Source organism: Schistocerca piceifrons, chromosome 1 (assembly GCF_021461385.2).
Source record: "Schistocerca piceifrons isolate TAMUIC-IGC-003096 chromosome 1, iqSchPice1.1, whole genome shotgun sequence".
NCBI classification, from domain to species: domain Eukaryota; kingdom Metazoa; phylum Arthropoda; class Insecta; order Orthoptera; family Acrididae; genus Schistocerca; species Schistocerca piceifrons.
In genome coordinates this window covers 829470558-829495490 of record NC_060138.1, presented here as the reverse complement: position 1 = coordinate 829495490, position 24933 = coordinate 829470558, and the positions used below count along the sequence as shown (strand labels likewise).

The following is a 24933-nucleotide window of genomic DNA, read 5'->3' as shown; positions in this document are numbered from 1 at the left end:
CTGTGTCAGACAGTAGTTACACATGAGCAACTGAATTGGAGACTCATATCTAGTAACAAGTAGCCCATGTTTCCAATCTGATTATGGTGAAAATCTGTTGTGTCATAGAATCAACGAGACCCAAAGCTGTCCTTTCTATAACCATTCAATGAACACCCACAACTTTTGAATATAGGTAAGAATTGTGTCCAAAGCACACATATCTTACTCAGCTACATCCCAGATGTCACACCAATTGCCAACAGAAACTCTGACATATATCCTATTCACATAGCACACCGGGCCATGCCAGTCACCATGGTCTCACCTGAACACAGGACCTATGTCTAATTAAATTGCTCATGAGTGTAGTTGTTAGTGAATTAAGTATAGAATCTACACACCATATTTTTTGAAATATTTCCATCTTCTTATGCCTTCTGTAGTTCCTAAGAGGGACTTTCTGTTTAAAATTCTGTAGTGTCTTACAGCCCTTGGGCAAATAAGTTCCCAGAAATTTTCAACATAATTTTTATATCTCTTCATATTCTGTAGTTTTGATTTTTACCTTTGCTTTTATAAGAGTCTTGTGGAAATATGTCCTGCATTTGCAGTGATCATTCCCATAATAATTATTAAAATGATTTTAAGGCTAGTCGTCTGTCATCAGTCAAGATTTCGTTCATAGAAAGTTATGAATTTTTGCCCGTGAAGGGAAAGGAAAGTGTTGGAAGGATGTTATATGTTTTGTAGACATTGATATTATAATAGCATGTGGATGCTGACTAAAAATTGAACCCTACTCATCATGATAAGGGTTCCAAGATCATAATTTTAGTGCTACTTCAATTAGTTACATGTTATTGAGTTCAGAATATATTGAAACTAGAATTTGCAGCTGTATACTGGGAAGCAAACAAAACCAAAAAAGAAGTTACCCAGTAGCTTATGTTACCTATGAATAGAATATTGATTTTATTTTTTTATTATGTGTACATTTAATTTCCAGGAACAAACAACTGAGAGCCCATTTAATGTCTGAAGCAAATGAGATTTCATCAGAAGATGCTGCAGAATTGTTAGAGCATCAGGAATCAAGATTGCAAGAAAAATGTGCAGAAATACAGAAACTGCAACAGCAGTTGAATGTTGCACATGCTGTAAGTTTATTTGAGAAACTTAAAATATAAACTTGAGACATTGTAACACTGAACTGAATTAGGTATGAAAGTAGTTTGAAGAAAGTAACCTAGTGTCTATGGAAAGGATATTGTGTAGACAGACATTATGAAGCATGTGTGAAAGGAAATGTTTTTGTGGGTAGTGTCATTTGTAGTACAGTTTCTTTGTGTAGTTATTATTGTAGCACTCACTCCATTTTGTGTGAATATTCCTTTGTACGGTGCTTTGTACAGTGTTTCATGAGCTGCACTTGCATGCTATGGTTTTCAATTGTTATTGTTGTTAAAGAGCATATTAACATTCAGTAAGAATAAGGTAAGTAAAATTTAACTTTTTAACAAGGATCTTTGTTCGAAAATGGGAAGAAGAGATGTGTAAAGCAGTGAGAAGTGTAGGAAACTGACTGCTTAACAGATGCAAATACAAGTAAAGTTCCTGTTGTGTTCAGGTTTGTGGAGCTGCAAAGGCTTGTTCAGCAGCTGAGAAAGAATATTCATGTACACAAGAAAATTTTTCTTATTTAAGTGCATCTAAGGTTGTGTGTCTCATGCTGTTAATAAAATGACTCCCACTGAGTATATGGGATCGGGAGGGGGGGGGGGGGGGACAGACAGACAGACAGACAGACAGACAGACAGACTGATTCGGCTCACGTACGTTGGCATTTTGTTACTGTACAACTTGCAAGGAAGTACTCAGAGATGTTATGGCTCTCAGTTCCTTCATTTTTGAGATAATGACGACTAAAATTAATGAGAAACAATTGATTCGAAATTGACTGCATACATAATGTGGCTTTACAACCCTTGTTCTGATGTAGGCGTATAGCAGAAGTTAAACTTTCAGCTAATCAACCTTGCAATTGGTAGATATTGACTTACAGTTTCTTGTGAATGTGTTCATATTTTTGTTTACCAGGGTGTAAGTCACCACAAAATGTTGAAGTCAGTCAGATAAGTTTCCTGATGAGCAGTTACAAATCTGTACATCAAGAGACTCCATCTTGAGCAAAAATAGTTTAAACAGTCTTTGTAAAAATGTTAACTTCGTAAAAAATTGTCAGTGTTGTTAATCAAATTAGCACAACAACATCCATTTTTCATCAATTACAACATTCTCATTACGTAATTCAGGTGAAGACAGAGGTGGCCCACAGTTGCTGGCAGGATGTTCTCCTACACACTGGCCATGCTTGGTGTGTATCAGTGATTGGCATATCATTCTGGCAGCAGTGACGAAGGTGCTGTCATTGGCCTTTTGCTGCACTCTTCCATAAGACATGAACCACACAGAAACAACCATTTATGTACAAAACTATCATGACAACATTCAAATAAGAAATGACATTCTGGTTCTAATAACTTAGTGGATATCATGACAGTATATTTTGTAAAATGCATGTTTTACCATCAGCTGCTTTTTTTTTGGGGGGGGGGGAGGGTTAAAATAATTGCAAATGATGGTCAGACATACATTTTATACATACTGTTGATAGTCGCCTTCCAAAATTGACAGTATATTATTTAGTCACAAAGTACACTGGGGTAGTAAGAATCCTTGTATAGCTGGTGCTAATTTCTGTTACACCACAATAGATAATTGAAAACTGAACATTTTGCATCATTATATTTGGGGTCCACATATGCTTATTTTGTGAGAAATTAAGATAAGAAATTCTTATGATTGCTGTTTATGTATGCATAAGGTAAACTACCTTCGATGAAAGCAGCACTAACCGAGTGACTGGCTGGGAAGTCGAGGACCTGTATTTGATTCCTATTTGTATTCTGCATTTTTTTTGTATTTATTTCTCTTCATATCGAAATTAGAGGGGGAATAGGAGGCTTCATAAGGTGAATAAATCAATCAAGAATAATAACAAGGTAGATAAATAAATTCTTCAAACTACTTGGATTAGCAAAGAATGAACATTTGGATCATCTATGTATGAAAACAACTCTCAGAAGGACTTTTCCGAATTCATCATGAGGGATCATGGACAACAGGTGGGTGAAATTTTGTTTGTACTGACATATGAGAAAAGTGCACACATTTGCAAGATTCCAGATATGCTATCCTCATTGCCTGTTAGGCCGGTATTACACTATCAAATTTCTTTGTCCAATATCTTTGTCCAATATCTTTGTCAAAGATGTTTGATAGTGTAATAGGGACTTTGTCAAATGTCGTCCAATATTTGATCAAATCTAGGGCCTCGCTGTATATTTGATCAAAGAAACCGCTTGTCTTCTGTTCACTGCAATGTGACATGTTACCACGTGGAGCGCTAGCATCGCTGCAGCGTTCTGTCGTCTGTAGTGTTTTTATAACCATTGCCGGTAAATACAATTGGTGTGTGCCGACAACTACAAAATTAATAGAGATGTCTGAAGCTGATGAGGCGCTTTACAACGTGAGGCACCCTGAATACAAAAATAGATTAAGAAGATTGGAGACCTAACCTAACATAACCCTCTCCTGTAGCAAGGAATCGGAGTGTTATAGTGAGCCTGTCTTCTGAAGATGTAGCAGTTCTTAAGTGAATATTGTGCTTTGTGATATGAGGATACACTTCATTGAGCACATACAGAAATGTATGCTCATCCATTCTTAAGTAATTGATGTACGACTTGATGTCTTCCACTGTAAGCTCACGTAACAAGTTTTGTTGAATGCTTTTATCGTGTCGTCGTAAAACCCACGGCTTCACCCAGATTAGATTAGTTTTTTCGTTCCATAGATCCATGCTGAGGAGATCCTCGTGGATGTGGAACATGTCGATTTTTTTTTTTTTAAGCTGAAATAACAATACTAATAGTATGAATAAATACAATACATCATTTGTTTCTATTAAAATTTCGCCAATGGAGTAGAAGGAGTTGGCCAGTAGTAAGTCTTTCAGGCTCCTTTTAAACTGATCTTTATTTCTAACTAAATTTTTTATGTTTGCTGGCAAATTATTGAAGATGAGTGTTCCTGAGTAGTGGACCCCTTTTTGAACTAAAGTAAGTGCTTTTAAGTCCTTGTGCAGATCATTTTTGTTCCTGGTATTGTACGTATGAACTGAGTTGTTTGTTGGAAAAAGAGATATATTATTTACGACAAATTTCATTAAGAAGTAAATATACTGAGAGGCAGTAGTTAGTATACCCAGTTCTTTGAAGAGGTTTCTGCAGGAGGTCCGTGAATTTACTCCACAAATAATACGTATTACACGCTTTTGGACCTTGAAAACTTTTGTTTGACTTCAAGATTTACCCCCAAAATATTATCCCATATGACATTATGGAATGAAAGTATGCAAGCTTTTTCATTTTTATGTTGCCTATGTCTGCTAACACTCGAATTGCAAATACAGATTTGTTAAGGCCTTTCTGCAGTTCTGTGGTGTGCTCCTCCCAACTGAATTTATTATCAAGTTGTAATCCCAGGACTTTTAAGACTGTCAACCTCATATGTATGGTTCCATTTTTCCCCCCACTTCTTTTCCGCATGTGCACACAATGCAATTGGAGTACGTAGAACTGCTGCGGTTAAATAACAAGTTGTTGTCAGCCATCTTGAACTTTGACGAAAAATTTAATGACAGTGTAATACCCCTTCTAGCGCTACATCAAAGATCTTTGTCAAATATATTGGACGGAATATTGGATCACATCTTTGATCAAATCTTTGACAAAGAAATTTGATTGTGTAATACCGGCCCTAGTCACGGTATAGTTCTGAATTTCAAGGAGTGATGGTTTCCAGCAGTAATGTTATATATGACAACTGAAAGGAATAGTTCTTCATTATGAGTCTGTTGCAAACAATGAGCATACATGCAGAGAATTTTTATCCTATATCTGCAGAATAAAATACATTTTGTGAAACAATATGGTGGTCTTCTGTTAGTAATAAATCACCCTTTTGTGTATTTAGTAGTATCAGGTTGTTCACTACAGTTTTCCAGTTGCACAATTTTAATAACAGAGGATGCACAGCCTGAGAGCAGAGCTGAAATAAATATTTGTGAGCCGTCACAGAAGAAATATACCTTATTAACCCTCTGATTCCCAACAATTTTGGTTTGGAGTGGGAGGAAACATGAAGAATACATGTATATATCAAATGTAAGTCCTCAGTTTCCCAGACAGGTGAATTAATAACTCAGCCAGCACTGCTTTCATTGAAGGGCATTAACCTTACAGTTATGTAAGCATCAGTCACAGAAGTTTCTTTCCTCGTTTTCTCTGAAAATAAGCATTAGAGGATCATGTAGAAGATGATCATGAAATATGCTCAGTTTGCAGTTATCTATTGATCCCATCAGTTTTGAGTCAGTTGTGTGACATGAACTGTAGGGGCAGTATTATCAAAACCAGGGGGTAGTGAACCAAAATGTCTCGGAGTCCTTTAGTTTTAGGTGATGCACAAGTGACCTGCCAAGCATGAGCCAAACTAGTTGGTTGGGTCTTACGCCTTTTCCTTCTGAGAGCTGTTACAGATTTATTGATTAATCAGCAATGACGTAATGAAATAACAGGGGGCATTTTCCATTTACAGATGTTACATGACATTTGATTATGTTAAAGGTCAGCTATTATTATTTGCAGGGTAAAGTTATGTTCTCCATGAGTACAACTCTTAAACACTGATGATGATATCACAGTTCTTTGCAGAGTTTCCAACTTTATCACTATTTAATAGTTTTGTTTGATAAAAAATCTTTATTACACTCACGTACATAGGTGGTTATTCTGGAAGAATGCCTTTGGTTTAGACTATGACAATGCACAACAGTTTCAAAGATTTTCAGGCAATTGAGAAACATGGTGTCAACTGAGGTTTATATATATATATAGGGAAACATTCCACGTGGGAAAAATATATCTAAAAAGAAAGATGATGAAACTTACCAAACAAAAGCGCTGGCAGGTCGATAGACACACAAGCAAACACAAACATACACACAAAATTCTAGCTTTCGCAACCAATGGTTGCCTCGTCAGGAAAGAGGGAAGGAGAAGGAAAGACAAAAGGATATGGGTTTTAAGGGAGAGGGTAAGGAGTCATTCCAATCCCGGGAGCGGAAAGACTTACCTTAGGGGGAAAAAAGGACAGGTATACACTCGCACACACACACATATCCATCCACACATACACAGACACAAGCAGACATTTGTAAAGGCAAAGAGTTTGGGCAGAGATGTCAGTCGGGGCGGATGTACAGAGGCAAAGATGAAGTTGAAAGACAGGTGAGGTATGAGCGGCGGCAAATAGAAATTAGAAGTTAGCGGAGATTGAGGCCTGGCGGATAGCGAGAAGAAAGGATATGCTGAAGGGCAAGTTCCCATCTCCGGAGTTCTGACAGGTTGGTGTTAGTGGGAAGTATCCAGATAACCCGGACGGTGTAACACTGTGCCAAGATGTGCTGGCCGTGCACCAAGGCATGTTTAGCCACAGGGTGATCCTCATTACCAACAAACACTGTCTGCCTGTGTCCATTCATGCGAATGGACAGTTTGTTGCTGGTCATTCCCACATAGAACTCTTCACAGTGTAGGCAGGTCAGTTGGTAAATCACGTGGGTGCTTTCACACGTGGCTCTGCCTTTGATCGTGTACACCTTCCGGGTTACAGGACTGGAATAGGTGGTGGTGGGAGGGTGCATGGGACAGGTTTTACACCGGGGGCGGTTACAGGGGTAGGAGCCAGAGGGTAGGGAAGGTGGTTTGGGGATTTCATAGGGATGAACCAAACAATCCATTGCCCTCACCCACCTAATCCTTCACCTACACATCCACTCAGCCAATCAACACGCCCATCAACTCCTATCCTTCATAAAAATCCTCAATCTTTCCTCTCCCACATCCACACCTGTTGTTCAGAGCATCCTCCTACAGGCCAACCGCAAATTAGAGCAGCATGCCACCCTCCACCTTAAAAAACTATCCAATCTCCTGGTTTCCCACCTCCGGAAAGGCAACTCACTCACCCTTCACAACCTTTCCAGCAAACCTCAACCTCCTCTCATTGCACACAAACCCAGTCTCTCCCATCTACTCAATCTCCCACTTCCAGCTCCACTCCCTCCAAAACCTCAAAATTCCAATCAACGCAATCTGGAACCACAACACCCCAATTCAGTAGTTAACCTTTCCTCCAAACCTCTCTCCCAATCCGAAACCTCTGTCCTATCCAAAGGCCTCACCTTCAGCCCCACTCCCAGATTTAACCAAACAGCCCTCGTCAAAGATTTACTGTCCTACACCCGTACTCTCTGCTGGAAATATCACTTTGCCACGAAGAAAAATGATCCTAATCCTACTCCTAATGACCCAACTCCCCAAGACACTATCCAAATTGAACCATGCCTGGAACAGTTCCGTCCTCCGTCACAGCGGGACCCACCTCCTCTTCCTCAAAATCACCCTCTCCTAACCTTCCAGGAATTTCTGACTTCCAGCCTTGCCTCTCAATCCTTCTTAAAAAACCTTAATCCTACTCCCAACATCACCACTGCTGAAGCCCAGGCTATCCGTGATCTGAAGGCTGACCGATCCATCGTCATTCTTCCGGCGGACAAGGGTTCCACAACTGTGGTACTTGATCGTCGGGAGTATGTGGCTGAGGGACTGCGTCAGCTTTCAGACAACACTACTTACAAAGTTTGCCAAGGCAATCCCATTCCTGATGTCCAGGCGGAGCTTCAAGGAATCCTCAGAACCTTAGGCCCCCTACAAAACCTTTCACCCGACTCCATCAACCTCCTGACCCCACCAACACCCCGCACCCCTACCTTCTACCTTCTTCCCAAAATTCACAAACCCAATCATCAATCATCCCGGCCGTCCCATTGTAGCTGGTTACCAAGCCCCCACCGAACGCATCTCTGCCTACGTAGATCAACACCTTCAACCCATTACATGCAGTCTCCCATCCTTCATCAAAGACACCAACCACTTTCTCAAACGCCTGGAATCCCTACCCAGTCTGTTACCCCCGGAAACCATCCTTGTAACCATTGATGCCACTTCCTTATACACAAATATTCCGCATGTCCAGGGCCTCGCTGCGATGGAGCACTTCCTTTCACGCCGATCACCTGCCGCCCTACCTAAAACCTCTTTCCTCATTACCTTAGCCAGCTTCATCCTGACCCACAACTTCTTCACTTTTGAAGGCCAGACATACCAACAATTAAAGGGAACAGCCATGGGTACCAGGATGGCCCCCTCGTATGCCAACCTATTCATGGGTCGCTTAGAGGAAGCCTTCCTGGTTACCCAGGCCTGCCAACCCGAAGTTTGGTACAGATTTATTGATGACATTTTCGTGATCTGGACTCACAGTGAAGAAGAACTCCAGAATTTCCTCTCCAACCTCAACTCCTTTGGTTCCACAGATTCACCTGGTCCTACTCCAAATCCCATGCCACTGTCCTTGACGTTGACCTCCACCTGTCCAATGGCCAGCTTCACACGTCCGTCCACATTAAACCCACCAACAAGCAACAGTACCTCCATTATGACAGCTGCCACCCATTCCACATCAAACGGTCCCTTCCCTACAGCCTAGGTCTTCGTGGCAAACGAATCTGCTCCAGTCCGGAATCCTTGAACCATACACCAACAACCTAAAAGCAGCTTTTGCATCCCGTAACTACCCTCCCAACCTGGTACAGAAGCAAATAACCAGAGCCACATCCTCATCTCCTCAAACCCGGAACCTTCCACAGAAGAACCCCAAAAGTGCCCCACTTGTGACAGGATACTTTCCGGGACTGGATCAGATTCTGAATGTGGCTCTCCAGCAGGGATACGACTTCCTCAAATCCTGCCCTGAAATGAGATCCATCCTTCATGAAATCCTCCCCACTCCACCAAGAGTGTCTTTCCGCCGTCCACCTAACCTTCGCAACCTCTAGTTCATCCCTATGAAATCCCCAAACCACCTTCCCTACCCTCTGGCTCCTACCCCTGTAACCGCCCCCGGTGTAAAACCTGTCCCATGCACCCTCCCACCACCACCTATTCCAGTCCTGTAACCCGGAAGGTGTACACGATCAAAGGCAGAGCCACGTGTGAAAGCACCCACGTGATTTACCAACTGACCTGCCTACACTGTGAAGCGTTCTATGTGGGAATGACCAGCAACAAACTGTCCATTCGCATGAATGGACACAGGCAGACAGTGTTTGTTGGTAATGAGGATCACCCTGTGGCTAAACATGCCTTGGTGCACGGCCAGCACATCTTGGCACAGTGTTACACCGTCCGGGTTATCTGGATACTTCCCACTAACACCAACCTGTCAGAACTCCGGAGATGGGAACTTGCCCTTCAGCATATCCTTTCTTCTCGCTATCCGCCAGGCCTCAATCTCCGCTAATTTCAAGTTGCCGCCGCTCATACCTCACCTGTCTTTCAACTTCATCTTTGCCTCTGTACATCCGCCCCGACTGACATCTCTGCCCAAACTCTTTGCCTTTACAAATGTCTGCTTGTGTCTGTGTATGTGTGGATGGATATGTGTGTGTGTGCGAGTGTATACCTGTCCTTTTTTCCCCCTAAGGTAAGTCTTTCCGCTCCCGGGATTGGAATGACTCCTTACCCTCTCCCTTAAAACCCATATCCTTTTGTCTTTCCTTCTCCTTCCCTCTTTCCTGACGAGGCAACCATTGGTTGCGAAAGCTAGAATTTTGTGTGTATGTTTGTGTTTGCTTGTGTGTCTATCGACCTGCCAGCGCTTTTGTTTGGTAAGTTTCATCATCTTTCTTTTTATATATATATATATATGGAAACATTCCACGTGGGAAAAATATATCTAAAAACAAAGATGATGTGACTTACCGAACGAAAGTGCTGGCAGGTCGATAGACACACAAACATACACACAAAATTCTAGCTTTCGCAACAAACGGTTGCTTCGTCAGGAAAGAGGGAAGGAGAGGGAAAGACGAAAGGAAGTGGGTTTTAAGGGAGAGGGTAAGGAGTCATTCCAATCCCGGGAGTGGAAAGACTTACCTTAGGGGGCAAAAAGGACGGGTATACACTTGCACGCGCGCGCGCGCACACACACACACACACACACACACACACACACACACACACACACACACACACATACACAAGCAGACATATTTAAAGACAAAGAGTTTGGGCAGAGATGTTAGTCGAGGCGGAAGTGCAGAGGCAAAGATGATGTTGAATGACAGGTGAGGTATGAGTGGCGGCAACTTGAAATTAGTGGAGATTGAGGCCTGGTGGGTAACGGAAAGAGAGGATATATTGAAGAGCAAGTTCCCATCTCCGGAGTTCGGATAGGTTGGTGCTGGGGGAAGTATCCAGATAACCCGGACGGTGTAACACTGTGCCGAGATGTGCTGGCCATGCACCAAGGCATGTTTAGCCACAGGGTGATCCTCATTACCAACAAACACTGTCTGCCTGTGTCCATTCATGCGAATGGACAGTTTGTTGCTGATCATTCCCCCATAGAATGCATCACAGTGCAGGCAGGTCAGTTGGTAAATCACGTGGGTGCTTTCACATGTGGCTCTGCCTTTGATTGTGTACACCTTCCGGGTTACAGGACTGGAGTAGGTGGTTGTGGGAGGGTGCATGGGACAGGTTTTACACCGGGGGTGGTTACAAGGATAGGAGCCAGAGGGTAGGGAAGGTGGTTTGGGGATTTCATAGGGATGAACTAACAGGTTACGAAGGTTAGGTGGATGGCGGAAAGACACTCTTGGTGGAGTGGGGAGGATTTCATGAAGGATGGATCTCATTTCAGGGCAGGATTTGAGGTAAAATATTCCGGAGGTAAAATAGTCCCCCATTCGGATCTCCGGGCGGGGACTACTCAAGAGGATGTCATTATCAGGAGAAAGAAAACTGGCGTTCTACGGATCGGAGCGTGGAATGTCAGATCCCTTAATCGGGCAGGTAGGTTAGAAAATTTAAAAAGGGAAATGGATAGGTTGAAGTTAGATATAGTGGGAATTAGTGAAGTTCGGTGGCAGGAGGAACAAGACTTCTGGTCAGGTGACTACAGGGTTATAAACACAAAATCAAATAGGGGTAATGCAGGAGTAGGTTTAATAATGAATAGGAAAATAGGAATGCGGGTAAGCTACTACAAACAGCATAGTGAACGCATTATTGTGGCCAAGATAGATACGAAGCCCACACCTACTACAGTAGTACAAGTTTATATGCCAACTAGCTCTGCAGATGACGAAGAAATTGAAGAAATGTATGATGAAATAAAAGAAATTATTCAGATTGTGAAGGAAGACGAAAATTTAATAGTCATGGGTGACTGGAATTCGAGTGTAGGAAGAGGGAGAGAAGGAAACATAGTAGGTGAATATGGATTGGGGGACAGAAATGAAAGAGGAAGCCGCCTGGTAGAATTTTGCACAGAGCACAACATAATCATAACTAACACTTGGTTTAAGAATCATGAAAGAAGGTTGTATACATGGAAGAACCCTGGAGATACTAAAAGGTATCAGATAGATTATATAATGGTAAGACAGAGATTTAGGAACCAGGTTTTAAATTGTAAGACATTTCCAGGGGCAGATGTGGACTCTGACCACAATTTATCGGTTATGACCTGTAGGTTAAAACTGAAGAAACTGCAAAAAGGTGGGAATTTAAGGAGATGGGACCTGGATAAACTAAAAGAACCAGAGGTTGTACAGAGTTTCAGGAAGAGCATAAGGGAGCAATTGACAGGAATGGGGGAAATAAATACAGTAGAAGAAGAATAGGTAGCTTTGAGGGATGAAGTAGTGAAGGCAGCAGAGGATCAAGTAGGTAAAAAGACGAGGGCTAGTAGAAATCCTTGGGTAACAGAAGAAATATTGAATTTAATTGATGAAAGGAGAAAATATAAAAATGCAGTAAGTGAAACAGGCAACAAGGAATACAAACGTCTCAAAAATGAGATCGACAGGAAGTGCAAAATGGCTAAGCAGGGATGGCTAGAGGACAAATGTAAGGATGTAGAGGCCTATCTCACTAGGGGTAAGATAGATACCGCCTACAGGAAAATTAAAGAGACCTTTGGAGATAAGAGAACGACTTGTATGAATATCAAGAGCTTAGATGGAAACCCAGTTCTAAGCAAAGAAGGGAAAGCAGAAAGGTGGAAGGAGTATATAGAGGGTCTATACAAGGGCAATGTACTTGAGGACAATATTGTGGAAATGGAAGAGGATGTAGATGAAGATGAAATGGGAGATTTGATACTGCGTGAAGAGTTTGACAGAGCACTGAAAGACCTGAGTCGAAACAAGGCCCCCGGAGTAGACAATATTCCATTGGAACTACTGACGGCCGTGGGAGAGCCAGTCCTGACAAAACTCTACCATCTGGTGAGCAAGATGTATGAAACAGGCGAAATACCCTCAGACTTCAAGAAGAATATAATAATTCCAATCCCAAAGAAAGCAGGTGTTGACAGATGTGAAAATTACCGAACTATCAGCTTAATAAGTCACAGCTGCAAAATACTAACACGAATTCTTTACAGACGAATGGAAAAACTAGTAGAAGCCAACCTCGGGGAAGATCGGTTTGGATTCCGTAGAAACACTGGAACACGTGAGGCAATACTGATCTTACGACTTATCTTAGAAGAAAGATTAAGGAAAGGCAAACCTACGTTTCTAGCATTTGTAGACTTAGAGAAAGCTTTTGACAATGTTGACTGGAATACTCTCTTTCAAATTCTAAAGGTGGCAGGGGTAAAATACAGGGAGCGAAAGGCTATTTACAATTTGTACAGAAACCAGATGGCAGTTATAAGAGTCGAGGGACATGAAAGGGAAGCAGTGGTTGGGAAGGGAGTAAGACAGGGTTGTAGCCTCTCCCCGATGTTGTTCAATCTGTATATTGAGCAAGCAGTAAAGGAAACAAAAGAAAAATTCGGAGTACGTATTAAAATTCATGGAGAAGAAATAAAAACTTTGAGGTTCGCCGATGACATTGTAATTCTGTCAGAGACAGCAAAGGACTTGGAAGAGCAGTTGAATGGAATGGACAGTGTCTTGAAAGGAGGATATAAGATGAACATCAACAAAAGCAAAACAAGGGTAATGGAATGTAGTCTCATTAAGTTGGGTGATGCTGAGGGAATTAGATTAGGAAATGAGGCACTTAAAGTAGTAAAGGAGTTTTGCTATTTGGGGAGCAAAATAACTGATGATGGTCGAAGTAGAGAGGATATAAAATGTAGGCTGGCAATGGCAAGGAAAGTGTTTCTGAAGAAGAGAAATTTGTTAACATCCAGTATTGATTTAAGTGTCAGGAAGTCATTTCTGAAAGTATTCGTATGGAGTGTAGCCATGTATGGAAGTGAAACATGGACAATAAATAGTTTGGACAAGAAGAGAATAGAAGCTTTCGAAATGTGGTGCTACAGAAGAATGCTGAAGATTAGATGGGTAGATCACATAACTAATGAGGAAGTATTGAATAGGATTGGGGAGAAGAGAAGTTTGTGGCACAACTTGACCAGAAGAAGGGATCAGTTGGTAGGACATGTTCTGAGGCATCAAGGGATCACCAATTTAGTATTGGAGGGCAGCGTGGAGGGTAAAAATCGTAGAGGGAGACCAAGAGATGAATACACTAAGCAGATTCAGAAGGATGTAGGTTGCAGTAGGTACTGGGAGATGAAAAAGCTTGCACAGTATAGCGTAGCCTGGAGAGCTGCATCAAACCAGTCTCAGGACTGAAGACCACAAAAACAACAATGTGGTTCTCCTTCGTCCTCATAACGTGACAGAAAGTCTAATGCAGAGGCCATTCTTTGAGTTTTGTGGTGGTGGGTAAGAATTTTGGGCACCCATCGTGCACAGAACTTACGGTAACCCAATCTTGCTGTCACTATCTCATACAAGAGAGTCTTAGAAATCTGTGGAAAACCAGTAGACAACTCCGACATTGAGAAACGTCGATTTTCACGAACTTTTGCATCAACTGTCTGAACGAGTTCGTCAGTCACCAATGATGGTCTACCACTCCTCTCTTCATCATGAACGTTTTCTCGTCCACTTCTAAATAAACGTACCCATTCACGTACAACTCCTTCACTCATAACTCTTGGTCCGTACACGGCACAAAGCTCACGATGAATAGCTGCTGCAGAATATCCTTCGGTTGTAAAAAACCTTATGACAGCACGCACTTCACATTTGGCGGGGTTTTCTATTGCAGCACACATTTCAAACTGCCACAAAAACTAAACTAGCGCAGGTACGACGTTCACTCGACCACAGCTTGATGCCGACTGACCTGTTGAGTGCGTGAACGCTAGATAGAATTTAATATTTCAGCCATCAGTTTATGATCCTTCACTAAATTGCCAGTGTTTCCAATGGGTAACTGAGCAATATGAGCAGGTGTTACTTCAAATCCAGAGTATGCTAACCAGGTACTCTACTCTGCTACCAGGCTTCCTTTAAAAAGCAGATTTCAGCAATGAAAATTATTTTAACCCTTGGGATTTCAGTAGACTTGCCTTACAATGAATACCATTGTAACTGCCCCTTGGCCCATGGCTTAATGTACACCATATCTATCACCATCAAAACACTACAGATATTTTTGATTTTAACTCAAGGTATTGGCAGGCTATGCATTTAAAAATCATACTCTCTTACCTATCCTACTCGGACAGCTGAATTTACACTTCATAAACATTTTTACTATCTAAACTGAACTTTGTTTCAAAATATTATCACATTGTATTGACAGTAACTTCTGAGAAGAACAATGCTAGGGATTTTAGATTAAACTTTCTTCTTGCTCACAGCGTACATCTTCCATTGGTGACCAATGGAATTATATAGTGTTATGTGTGTGTCCACGAAGAATAAAAAGATCAGGAGTTCAGGTAGTGATGGTTAACTGAGCAACCAGGCATAGCTAGTAGTATTCAGTATGGCCAGAAGCTGGACATGCCTTTTGAAACAATTCTAAAAATATGTGATACATCGATTAGTTGATGAATTCAGTAGAAACACCTTGCTCATGTGAGTGATGATACTACTACTCGGTGTATTTTGTGCTTTGTGCTTACTGGGTTGGGGTAGGGGATACTGAAAGAGAACAGTGAACCAACAAGTTGTTATGAATTTACATTGTACCTCACTCTTAAGAAGTAGGTTTAATATTGTGGAATGCTTAACACTATAGGAAGGTCATTATCGGCCGCTAAAGCAAATTGTACTTGCTCAAAATATTAAATATCTTTGTGCATTATTTGGGAATATGTTAATTTTGTATAGTACCACACAAACCATACCATATAATATATATTTGATTAGATGCCCAAATTCATCAAATAACTCTACTAATTTCTGTAGATTAGCACTTTGCCATTGTTTTGTACTAATATGGCTATATTCGAGCAAAGTTGTAATTTAATACTATTTCACTCTATTTTTCAGAATGGGTTAAGGTCTCAATTTTGCATTGGTTTGTTCTCCAAAATCTTGGTACTTGCAGCTGGAATGTCACTCTATTCAAATACTGTCCTTTTGCATTACACACATTGTTCCTCTAATTCGTTTTTACTTTATATTTCTGGAAGGCTCATGTTATGTTTTTCTTTCATACAAGTTGGTTGAAATCGGAAGTAAATAGCAATGAAGTCCTAAATTGAGATTGGAATATTTGTTGTAAGGACAGGCCAGATGCCAAATGCCAAATATGACAGTGTCTTTCTTGCAGTAAATAGTTCAATAGTATCTAGTGAGGTTTTCACAGATTCTGAATTTGAATTAATCTGGGTGAAGTTAAGCATCAATGATGGGCCAAAAACAGTATGCTTTTATATACCAACTGTAGTGCTAGAATCCTTCAGAGAGAACATTCAGAATTTCGTTAATAAGTTTCCTGACCGTGCTGTTGTATTTAGGGAGGGGGGGGGGGTGCAGTTGTATTTAGGGAGGGGGGGGGGTGTCTTCATTTTGCTAAATACAGAAATTGATGTCGGAGACAATGACTTGTGTGACATTATTCAGAATGTCTTGTCTGAAAATTCCTTTGAGCAGACAGTTAGGAAACCAGACCTCCAAGCAACAGATAATTATGAACTTTTTGAACCAGTTAGTGTAGAGGAGGGTATCAGTGGTCAGAAGGCTGTGATGACGTCTATGATTAAGGGCATATTAAGAAAGGTGGGAAATAAATTTTCCTTAGCAAGATTGCAAGGATACAAATTGATGAGTGTCCGAATGGTCAACATCAAGTATTCAGGGCTGAGTACAAATGTGTGGGGTACAAATCGAAATTCAAAAGCATCATTCAATATGCCTTTGACAAGTATGTTCCAAGCCAAGTCTTAAGTGATGGGAAAGATTCGCTGTTGCTTAATAGCCGTGTTAGGAAACTGCAACGTAAACAAAGAGAGCTTCATTCTGAAAAATGAAATCTAATAAATGTAAAGATGAGCATAAGGAGAGCAATGAGAGAAGCATCCAGTGTCTTTGAAATTAAAATTTTGCCAACTGCTATGACTGAAAACTCTAAGAAGATGGGAAGTAAAACGAGTGAGCATTTTGAAATGAACTACGAATCATTCAGTGACCATACTGGCACTGAAACAGAAGCTAATGGAGATAGGGCCAAAATACTGAATTCGCTCTTCCGAAATTGTTTCACCACAAAAGGTAGTGCTATAGTCCCTCCTTTAAATTGTCTTACAAAAGTCTAAATGGAAGTGAGATATCCAGTCAAGGAGCAGAAAAGCAACTACAATCACTTAGTAGTGGAAAGGCAACAAGACCAAGTAAGATACCTTTAAAATTGTACAGAGATGATGCAAAAGAACTGGATTACCTTGTAACAGCAGTTTATTGTACGTTGCTGAGCTACAAAGGGTACCTAGCACTGGAAAAAACACACGTCATTCTGATCTTCAGGAAGGTGATATGACAGATAACATAATTACAACCTTACATCGCTGGCAACAGTCTGTTGTAGAAGTATGGAATATGTTTCGTGCTCATGTGTTATGACGATTTTTAAAAAAGAAAATATCTGATACAAAAGTGAAATTGGATTCCATAAATAGAGATCTTGTAAAATTCGGTTCACTTTGTTCCTCCACGAGATTGATACTGCTGCAGAATGGTGCAGGTCTGGCAGTTGACTCCAAACATAAATAAATGTAACCTATTGTGCATACATAGGAGAAAAGAGATCCACTGTTGTACAGCTACAGCATTGACGACAAAAGGCTGGAAAAATATTGGCGAGTAACTATCCAGAGTGACCTTAAATGGAATGACCAATTACAGACAAATAGTAGGAAAAGCAGATAACAGACTGCGACTGGTAGAACAAATATTCAAGAAATGTAACTCACCCACAAAAGAAGTGGCTTACAAAATACTTGTTCAACCAATTCTTGAATATTCCTCATCACTGTGGGACCCTTACAAGTACGGCTAATAGAAGAGATCGAGAAGATCCAACAAAGAACACTGTGCTTTGTCACATGATCGTGGGGACCATGTAGTTGGCACGAGAGCATTATAGAGGAGCTGAACAAACTCCAGTGGTAGACTCAACAAGAGGGGCATTGTGCAACAGGAAGAGATTTAGTATTGACAGTCAGAGAGAATACATTCCAGGAAGAGTTGGACAACACATTCATCCCACATATATCTTGCAAAATGACTACAATGAGAAAATTAGAGAAATTATAGCTAATACAGAGGTTTACAGACACTCATTCTTCCCAAATGCCTTTCACAGATGGAACAGGGATGGACAATGGTATAAGAAGTACTCTCCGCCATACACAGTTAGATGACTTGCTGTGTACTGATGTAGATGTAGAAAATTCTGCTGCTCTTATTCTATTTCCAGTGGTGAACATGTTGCCTTCATTGTAGATGTTTGCTATATTATGTCAAGTTACCAGATTCATGCCAGTTTTCCCTGGAATGACCCCACTTCACTCAGTTACTCCTCAGTCTTAAAATTTCTGTTTTTCCCCACTTCTTTGGGTGAGAAGAAATATCAGTTCCATTAATGTATTGTGAATCCGGTCTGTCATTTTGCAAATTCACCATCTACCATCTGAAGAAAAATAGTAACTTCTCAAATTAGCTGTAATCTCCCATATTCTAAATTTCAGTGGAAACTCTATACTCTTTCATAATCATTTTCACAGGCTGTATTTACTGTTCTCATGAACCTTTTAAGACTTTCCCAAGAAATTATTAGGGAAAGTTTCTGCCATCTTAAGAAAGTTAGCATTTTTGCACTGAAAATTGAAATTCATTTCAATTGTTTATCATCTCTACGAAACCCAAAATTCGTTGCCTCAACTGAGTATTTTTACTTCATGCTGATAAATAGTTCTGCACCCAAGTACAATTGTCATACCTCTCAATAAAAAAAAGGGTTTTTTACCACACTTACGCCATCCAAAATTACTGCCAATATTTACTCTCTTCTTTCTATACATTATTTAGTATGTCTTACCAGACTAAACCAGACATGTGCTTTTGTATTCCTTGTAACTATGTTCTCAATATTTTTGCCGGAGAACAATGCTGCTCTGCCCTTCAGTGTACCACAGTCTTTAACAATGCTACTTCATTTCCAGAGAAAATGAGACCTCTCTCACTGGTCCATTTACAGTTTACCTTGTGAAGTGTCTTATTAAAAAAATCCTGAAGTATCGTGTAAAGTTCTGGTAGCACTTTTCTTTGGAAATTGGGTGCTCATTCCTTCGCAAATGCATCCCAGTTGTGTACATGCATATCTAAATTATGTGACATGTTTTGTTGTTAATTTCTACATCTCCTTCTGCCTTCACTCAGTATTTACTTTTACTCTACTGAAACTGAATATTGTGTTGAAATTTACGACATCTGATAAGTCCTGATTTGTAATTATTTTAAAAATGGTGTTCGCATTAAATTCCTACAGTGTACCTTAAAAAGTTTGGACAACTAATGCAGTACAGTTCAGTGTCATCCAGAAAACGAAGTTTGCATTTGATTCCAAGAAATGCTGCATTGTTTTTCCTAATTTTTTCCTGGGGAAAATGAAGTTACAGGGCAGATAACCAGATACTCACAGAAAGGGAATACGTGCTTGAAATTCAGATTAGACATTCATAGCTTGTTTCACTTTACCAGTATATGGTATGTACTTGCAATATGATGAAACGTTCAATCATCGCATGTCTTGCTGGTAACCCAGTCTACTGTAACATATGATTGGTGTTATACTAAATTACAGAAACAAGTGTGAAAGCGAGCGTGCAACTGGTGGGATTCATATATTATCCCTTGCTGAGTATATACTGTTAACATGGCTGATAACTGGGCTTTTTTCAGTCATCTCATTGATTATGATGTGCTTTACTGTCATAGATTTTTCCATAACAAATCTGCTTATTTCAATGTTGATTTTTAATGTTAATGTTTAATTCCTCTAAAATATAAATGATCAAAGTAGCCGTGGGGCCGGTGGTGGTGGTGGTGGTGGTGGTGGTGGTGGTGGTGGTGGAGGTGGCGGCAGCTTCGTGTGTTTTTCTTCAAAATAGTTTTTATTGTGGTAAGAAAGCATTCTGTTAGAAAGTTCTCTGCGTCAGTGAACCTCTAATATTTCAGTAACAAACATGGCGTTTACTATTTGTACATGGAATGTATGTCACAGAATATATCCAGATTGCATTGTGTAGTTGAGAATGTGACAGTGGTAACAACCAGTAAAATTTTTTTGTTCTGTAAATCGTACTAATACTGAAAATACTCATGAATAGTTAGAAATTTTATGTAACTGTCTTTTTATTTAATATGGGTTGAATTACTCGTGACTAAATGTGCTAGCACAAATATTTGTAGACTTTGCCTAACTGTAGTTACATGACTTGTATAATGTTTTTGCCTGATTATGAGACAGATGAGATGTGATGAAGACTTTTAAGCTCAGATGTCTAATTTTTTCAAAGTTAAACAGTGGAAATTCCAGACTGGAATAATGACAGTATTATGAACAGGACAGATTGGTAGTCACCATGTAGAAAAGATGTTGAGTTACAGACAGGCACACTAAAAAGACTTTAAACTTCTGAGCTTTTGACCAAAAGGCCTTCTTCTAAAGTAGGCAACATACACACATTCACTCATGCACATCTCACACACACTACCACTGTCTCTGGTCATTCTGGCCTCTTTGGCCAGAGCTATAGGTTTGCTTTGTGTGTGTGTGTGTGTGTGTGTGTGTGTGTGTTTTGTCTGCTTTAGAAAAAGGCCTTTTGTTGAAAAGCTCACATGTGTAGCAGTATTTTAGGTGCCTGTCTGTGACTCAACATCTCCTCTATGTGGTGAGTAGTAATTTATCCTTTTCATAATATTGTCATTTTGTTGTTTGTAGAAGTAAATTGTAAACTGGATATTACTGTGAGTCTGTTGTCTAGGGTCAGCTACACACAGAGAAAAGTGACTGTTTTGCTCGTTTGCTTTAAGTGTGTGTTTGCTAGTTCATATCTGTACTTCAGTATTATCACTGAATTTTCACCATTGATGCCCTCCCAGTACCATCCGTTTTCAGACATACTTTTCCATAATCATTTGGGACACCTTCTTAGAGAAAGCAGTGAACGGAACAGTAAACTTCTTTCATTATAATCAACGATTCGTTTGGGCAGGTCATTAATTGAACATTTTTTGGAGAGAGATGTCAAATATGTCATCTCTTATACTGCTAACATAATAGTGATTGAATCAAAATATCACAATTGGGTTAGTTTCTTTGTTTCTTATTGTTGGTAGATCTCTTTTGGCAGGGCTGAATTGTCTCAGGTGTTTTATCAGTAGTACCATATATTCTGATCTCTCAACATACCTTTCTTTGAGCTTTTGATTTTTAATATTTTCCTCCAATCATGTTCATAAAAGGCATCAGATATGATATGTAACCAGTTATAGTTCCATTTTTAAGTTGGAAGATGACAATACAGAATTGAATATAGGCAGCTTAGTCACCAACAACATATTAAATACTGCCAAGTAAGACAGTAACTCTGCCTGTAATTTCTCCTAAGACTTGGCTTAATTGCAGTCCTCCTTCTTTCATCCCCTTGAAATCTAATATCTACATGAAATACCATGGGAGTCCTCACCAAAAGTTTTTAGATAATTTTTAAGAAAGATTAGAACAGCATCTATTGGTCAAGTTCAGTTGTTGTGCTTGTGTCACAATGTGTTGCTTGTGTGTGTTAAACTAACAGCATGGGGAGGAGCTGAGTGCCCTGTGCTCACGCTTACGTGATGAGTGCGGTGGTTGCCATGGTGATGGGGCTGTGCTGACAGCTCTGTGGAATAGACTGCAACAGTTGGCAACTGCATGGCCACCACATGAGAAAGGTATGCATTTATAACCTGTTAATAAGCTATAACTGTCCTAAAACTACATCTCTCTCTGCAAATCTTGGTACAGCACATGTCAGAGAAGGCTGATGTGCCCATTGCAGCGTGTTCAAAAGGTATGCATTTGTACACAACAGAGTTGACATTTATTTGTTATTTTTGTTTGTGTGTGTGTGTGTGTGTGTGTGTGTGTGTGTGTGTGTGTGTGTGTGTGTGTGTGTTTTTGTTTACAGTATGATCTATTTTGGTTTGGTGAAGTCTTGTAAATTGTGTACCAGTTGTGAAAGCTTCAGTTCATACAGTTTTCAAATCTCATTTATTATTATTTTTATTTTTTATTTTTTTTTGTGTGTGTGTGTGTGTGTGTGTGTGTGTGTGTGTGTGTGTAGAGAAATATAGTCTAGCTTTCACTGTTAGAGCATTAAACATAGTGCTAGTAAAAATGTAAATTATTGTTGTGTGTTAAATGAAACATTGGAAAAGCTATAAGAACGTAATATCCTCGTGGTTGACTCCTCCCCTTTTAAATGTCTTTTAATGTATTATGTTCTGATTGTCAAAGTTTGTAAGTAAATAGAAGTACAAGATTTATTTCACCGGAATCATCTACAAAGTCAGAAATGGTGTAAATATAAATTAGGTTAAAGGATACCACACACTGAAAAGCAGAAGCATTGAGTAGTCGATAGGCATGCATAAAGGAAAAAAACTTGCTAGCTTTCAGAGTTATTGTGCCTCTGCCCTTACATTGTGCTGAGTGGACTAACAGTGCTAATGATTTGTTTCTCAGCAGGTGGACTGGCTTTGGGTGGGGGCGTGTTGGGTGGGATGGGAAGACAGACAGGGTGGCAGGAGGCAGGGAGAGGGGCATGGGGTAGGTGGCTAGTGGCTTGGAGGAAGTCAGTCATTTTGCTGACTAGGAATGTGGGAAGCAGGGTTGATAGGTACATGGGCTAGGCATGTAATGCACAATTGTAGGTGACGGTTGGGAGTGGAGCACATTGAAGGTGGTGATGTGATGTGAATTGGGAGGTGATGACAGAATGGAGAGAGGGGAAACGGCTGGGTGGAGGGTGTGAGGAAAGTGGGTTACCCAAGATTGAAGTCTGGATAGTTACAGGTGCGGAGGATGTGTTGTATGGATAACCCCCATTGCATAGTTCAGAGAAGCTGGTCACGAGGGAAGGAACCAGATGCTACAGATTGTGAAGTAGCCATTTGAATATGATTAAGTTGTGCTCAGCTGCATGTTGTGCCACCGGATGGTCAACATTGTTCGTGGCAGCAGTGTGGCAGTGACCATTCATCCTGGTGGATAGCTGGTTGACATAAAAAGCTGTGTAGTGTTTCCAGGAGAGTTGGTAAGTGACATGCCGGCTTTCACAGGTTGCACGTCCTCTGATGGAGGTAGGATAAGCCTGTCACAGAACTGGATTAGGAGATGCTGGGTGTATGTATTGAGTGGGTCTTGCACCCTGGTCTGCCTCAAGGATATGATACCTATGGCAAGGAATGCAATAGGGATGGACTAGGATGTTGTTGGGTGGATAATGGAGAACCACTGTAGGAGTGGTGGGAAAGATCTTTCATAGAATGTATTTCATTGCAGGGCAGGATGAGTGATAATCAAAGCCCTGGCAAATGATGTGGTTCAGTTGTTCCAGTCTAGCATGATATTGGGTTCAATCCTTTGTAGCTGATGGGCGGTATGTGAGGACTAGGTTTTGGGAATGGGGAGGGGTATTGCCTGTCTGTGAAGGCCTTGTTGAGGCCTTCAGCATACTGGGCAAAACATTTCTCGTCACTGCAGATACATCATGCACAAGCGGCAAGGCTGAATGGGAGGGAGTTTTTGTTGTGGAAAGAATAGCAGCTGTTGAAATGTAGGTATTATAGATGGTTAGTGGGTTTAATGTCGTCAGAGATGTGGGTGGAACCATCAGAAAGGTGGAGATGTACATCCAGGAAGGTGCCATGTTTGGTAAAGGAGGACCAGGTGAAGCGAGTAGGGGAGCAGGTTGTGAAGGAATGTGGATAGGGTGTCTTGGTCTGAAGTCAGATCTCAGCAGTGAACCCAAAACAGACTATGGGTTGAGAGTTTTGGGAGGCTAGAAAGGTATCCTCTAGATGGGTTCTGCCAACTCTATGACTCCTCCACCTACAAGCTCTGCCAGGGTGATCCCAGCCAGAAGTCTGGAATAACCTCCAGTCCCTACTGAAATCCCTAGGCCCTTCTCAGAACCTCACCCCCAAGGCCATCTCCTTTATCATCTGCCCTCCCCCCCCCCCACTCCCCCCCCCCCCCACACACACCTTTTGCATGCTCCCCAAAATCCACAAACCTAACAATCCTGGAGAGCCCATTGTAGCTGGCTATTGTGCACCCACTGAAAGAATTTCCACCTTTGTTGACCATTACCTCCAACCAGTTGCCCAAAACCTAGCCTCCTACCTCAGAGGTTCCAACACTTCCTCTACCAAATTTCCACCATCCCCAACCCTTTACCCACTGGATTCCTACTCATCACTGTTCACACCACCCCTTCTATATACCAACATCCCTCATGCCCATAGCCTTGCTGCTATTGAACACTACCTTTGCCAACGCCTTTCAGACTCCAAACCCACCACATCATTTCTTATATACCCTACAGTACATATTCTGACCTACAACTATGTTTCCACAGATGGGAAGACTTACAAACAAATCCATAGCACAGCCATTGGTACCCACATCGCACCTTCTAATGCCAACCTCTTTCAAGGCCATCTAGAGGAAACCTTCCTAACATCCCAAAACACCCAATCCCCCAAGCTGGTTTAGGTTCATTGTTGATATCTTACTTTGGGTCAGTACACCCTATTCACATTCCTTCAGAACCTCAACACCTTATCTCCCACCTGCTTCACCTGGTCCTCCTCTACCCAATACGCCACCTTCCTGGATGTTCATCTCCACCGGTCTGATGGCTCCATTCACAACTCTGTCTGCATTAAACCCACTAATAACCTGCATTTTGACAGCTGCCATCTTTTCCACAATAAAAACTCCTTTCCACACAGCCTTACTATTTGTGGTCATTGTATCTGCTGAGACGAGAAATGCATTGCCCAGTATGCTGAAGTCCTCAACAAGACCTTCACAGATGTGCAATACCCCCCCCCCCCCCCTCCTCCGAAACCTAGTCCACAGACAGATTTCCTGTGCCATATCCCCACACACTGCCCATCTTCCAACCACTGCCCAAGAATCAGCTACAAAGGATTGAACCCAATATCATGCTGGACTGGAACAATTGAACCACATCATTGCCAGGGCTTTTGATTATCACTCATCCTGCCCTGCAATGAAGTACATTCTATGCAAGATCCTT

At 41.0% G+C, this 24933-nt stretch overlaps 1 protein-coding gene across 2 annotated transcripts in view; it reads left to right on the top strand.

Moving 5' to 3' along the window:
- Window positions 1-24933, top strand: part of LOC124714599 (protein outspread) — a 758909-nt gene that overhangs the window by 724439 nt on the left and 9537 nt on the right. Inside the window, exons 25-26 of one of the 2 annotated variants that reach the window (XM_047243036.1) lie at window positions 989-1139; window positions 21421-21556. In XM_047243036.1, coding sequence (XP_047098992.1) covers window positions 989-1139; window positions 21421-21556 — 287 coding nt within the window. The remainder of the gene's footprint in view (window positions 1-988; window positions 1140-21420; window positions 21557-24933) is intronic. The other variant, XM_047243037.1, reaches the window with a different exon arrangement.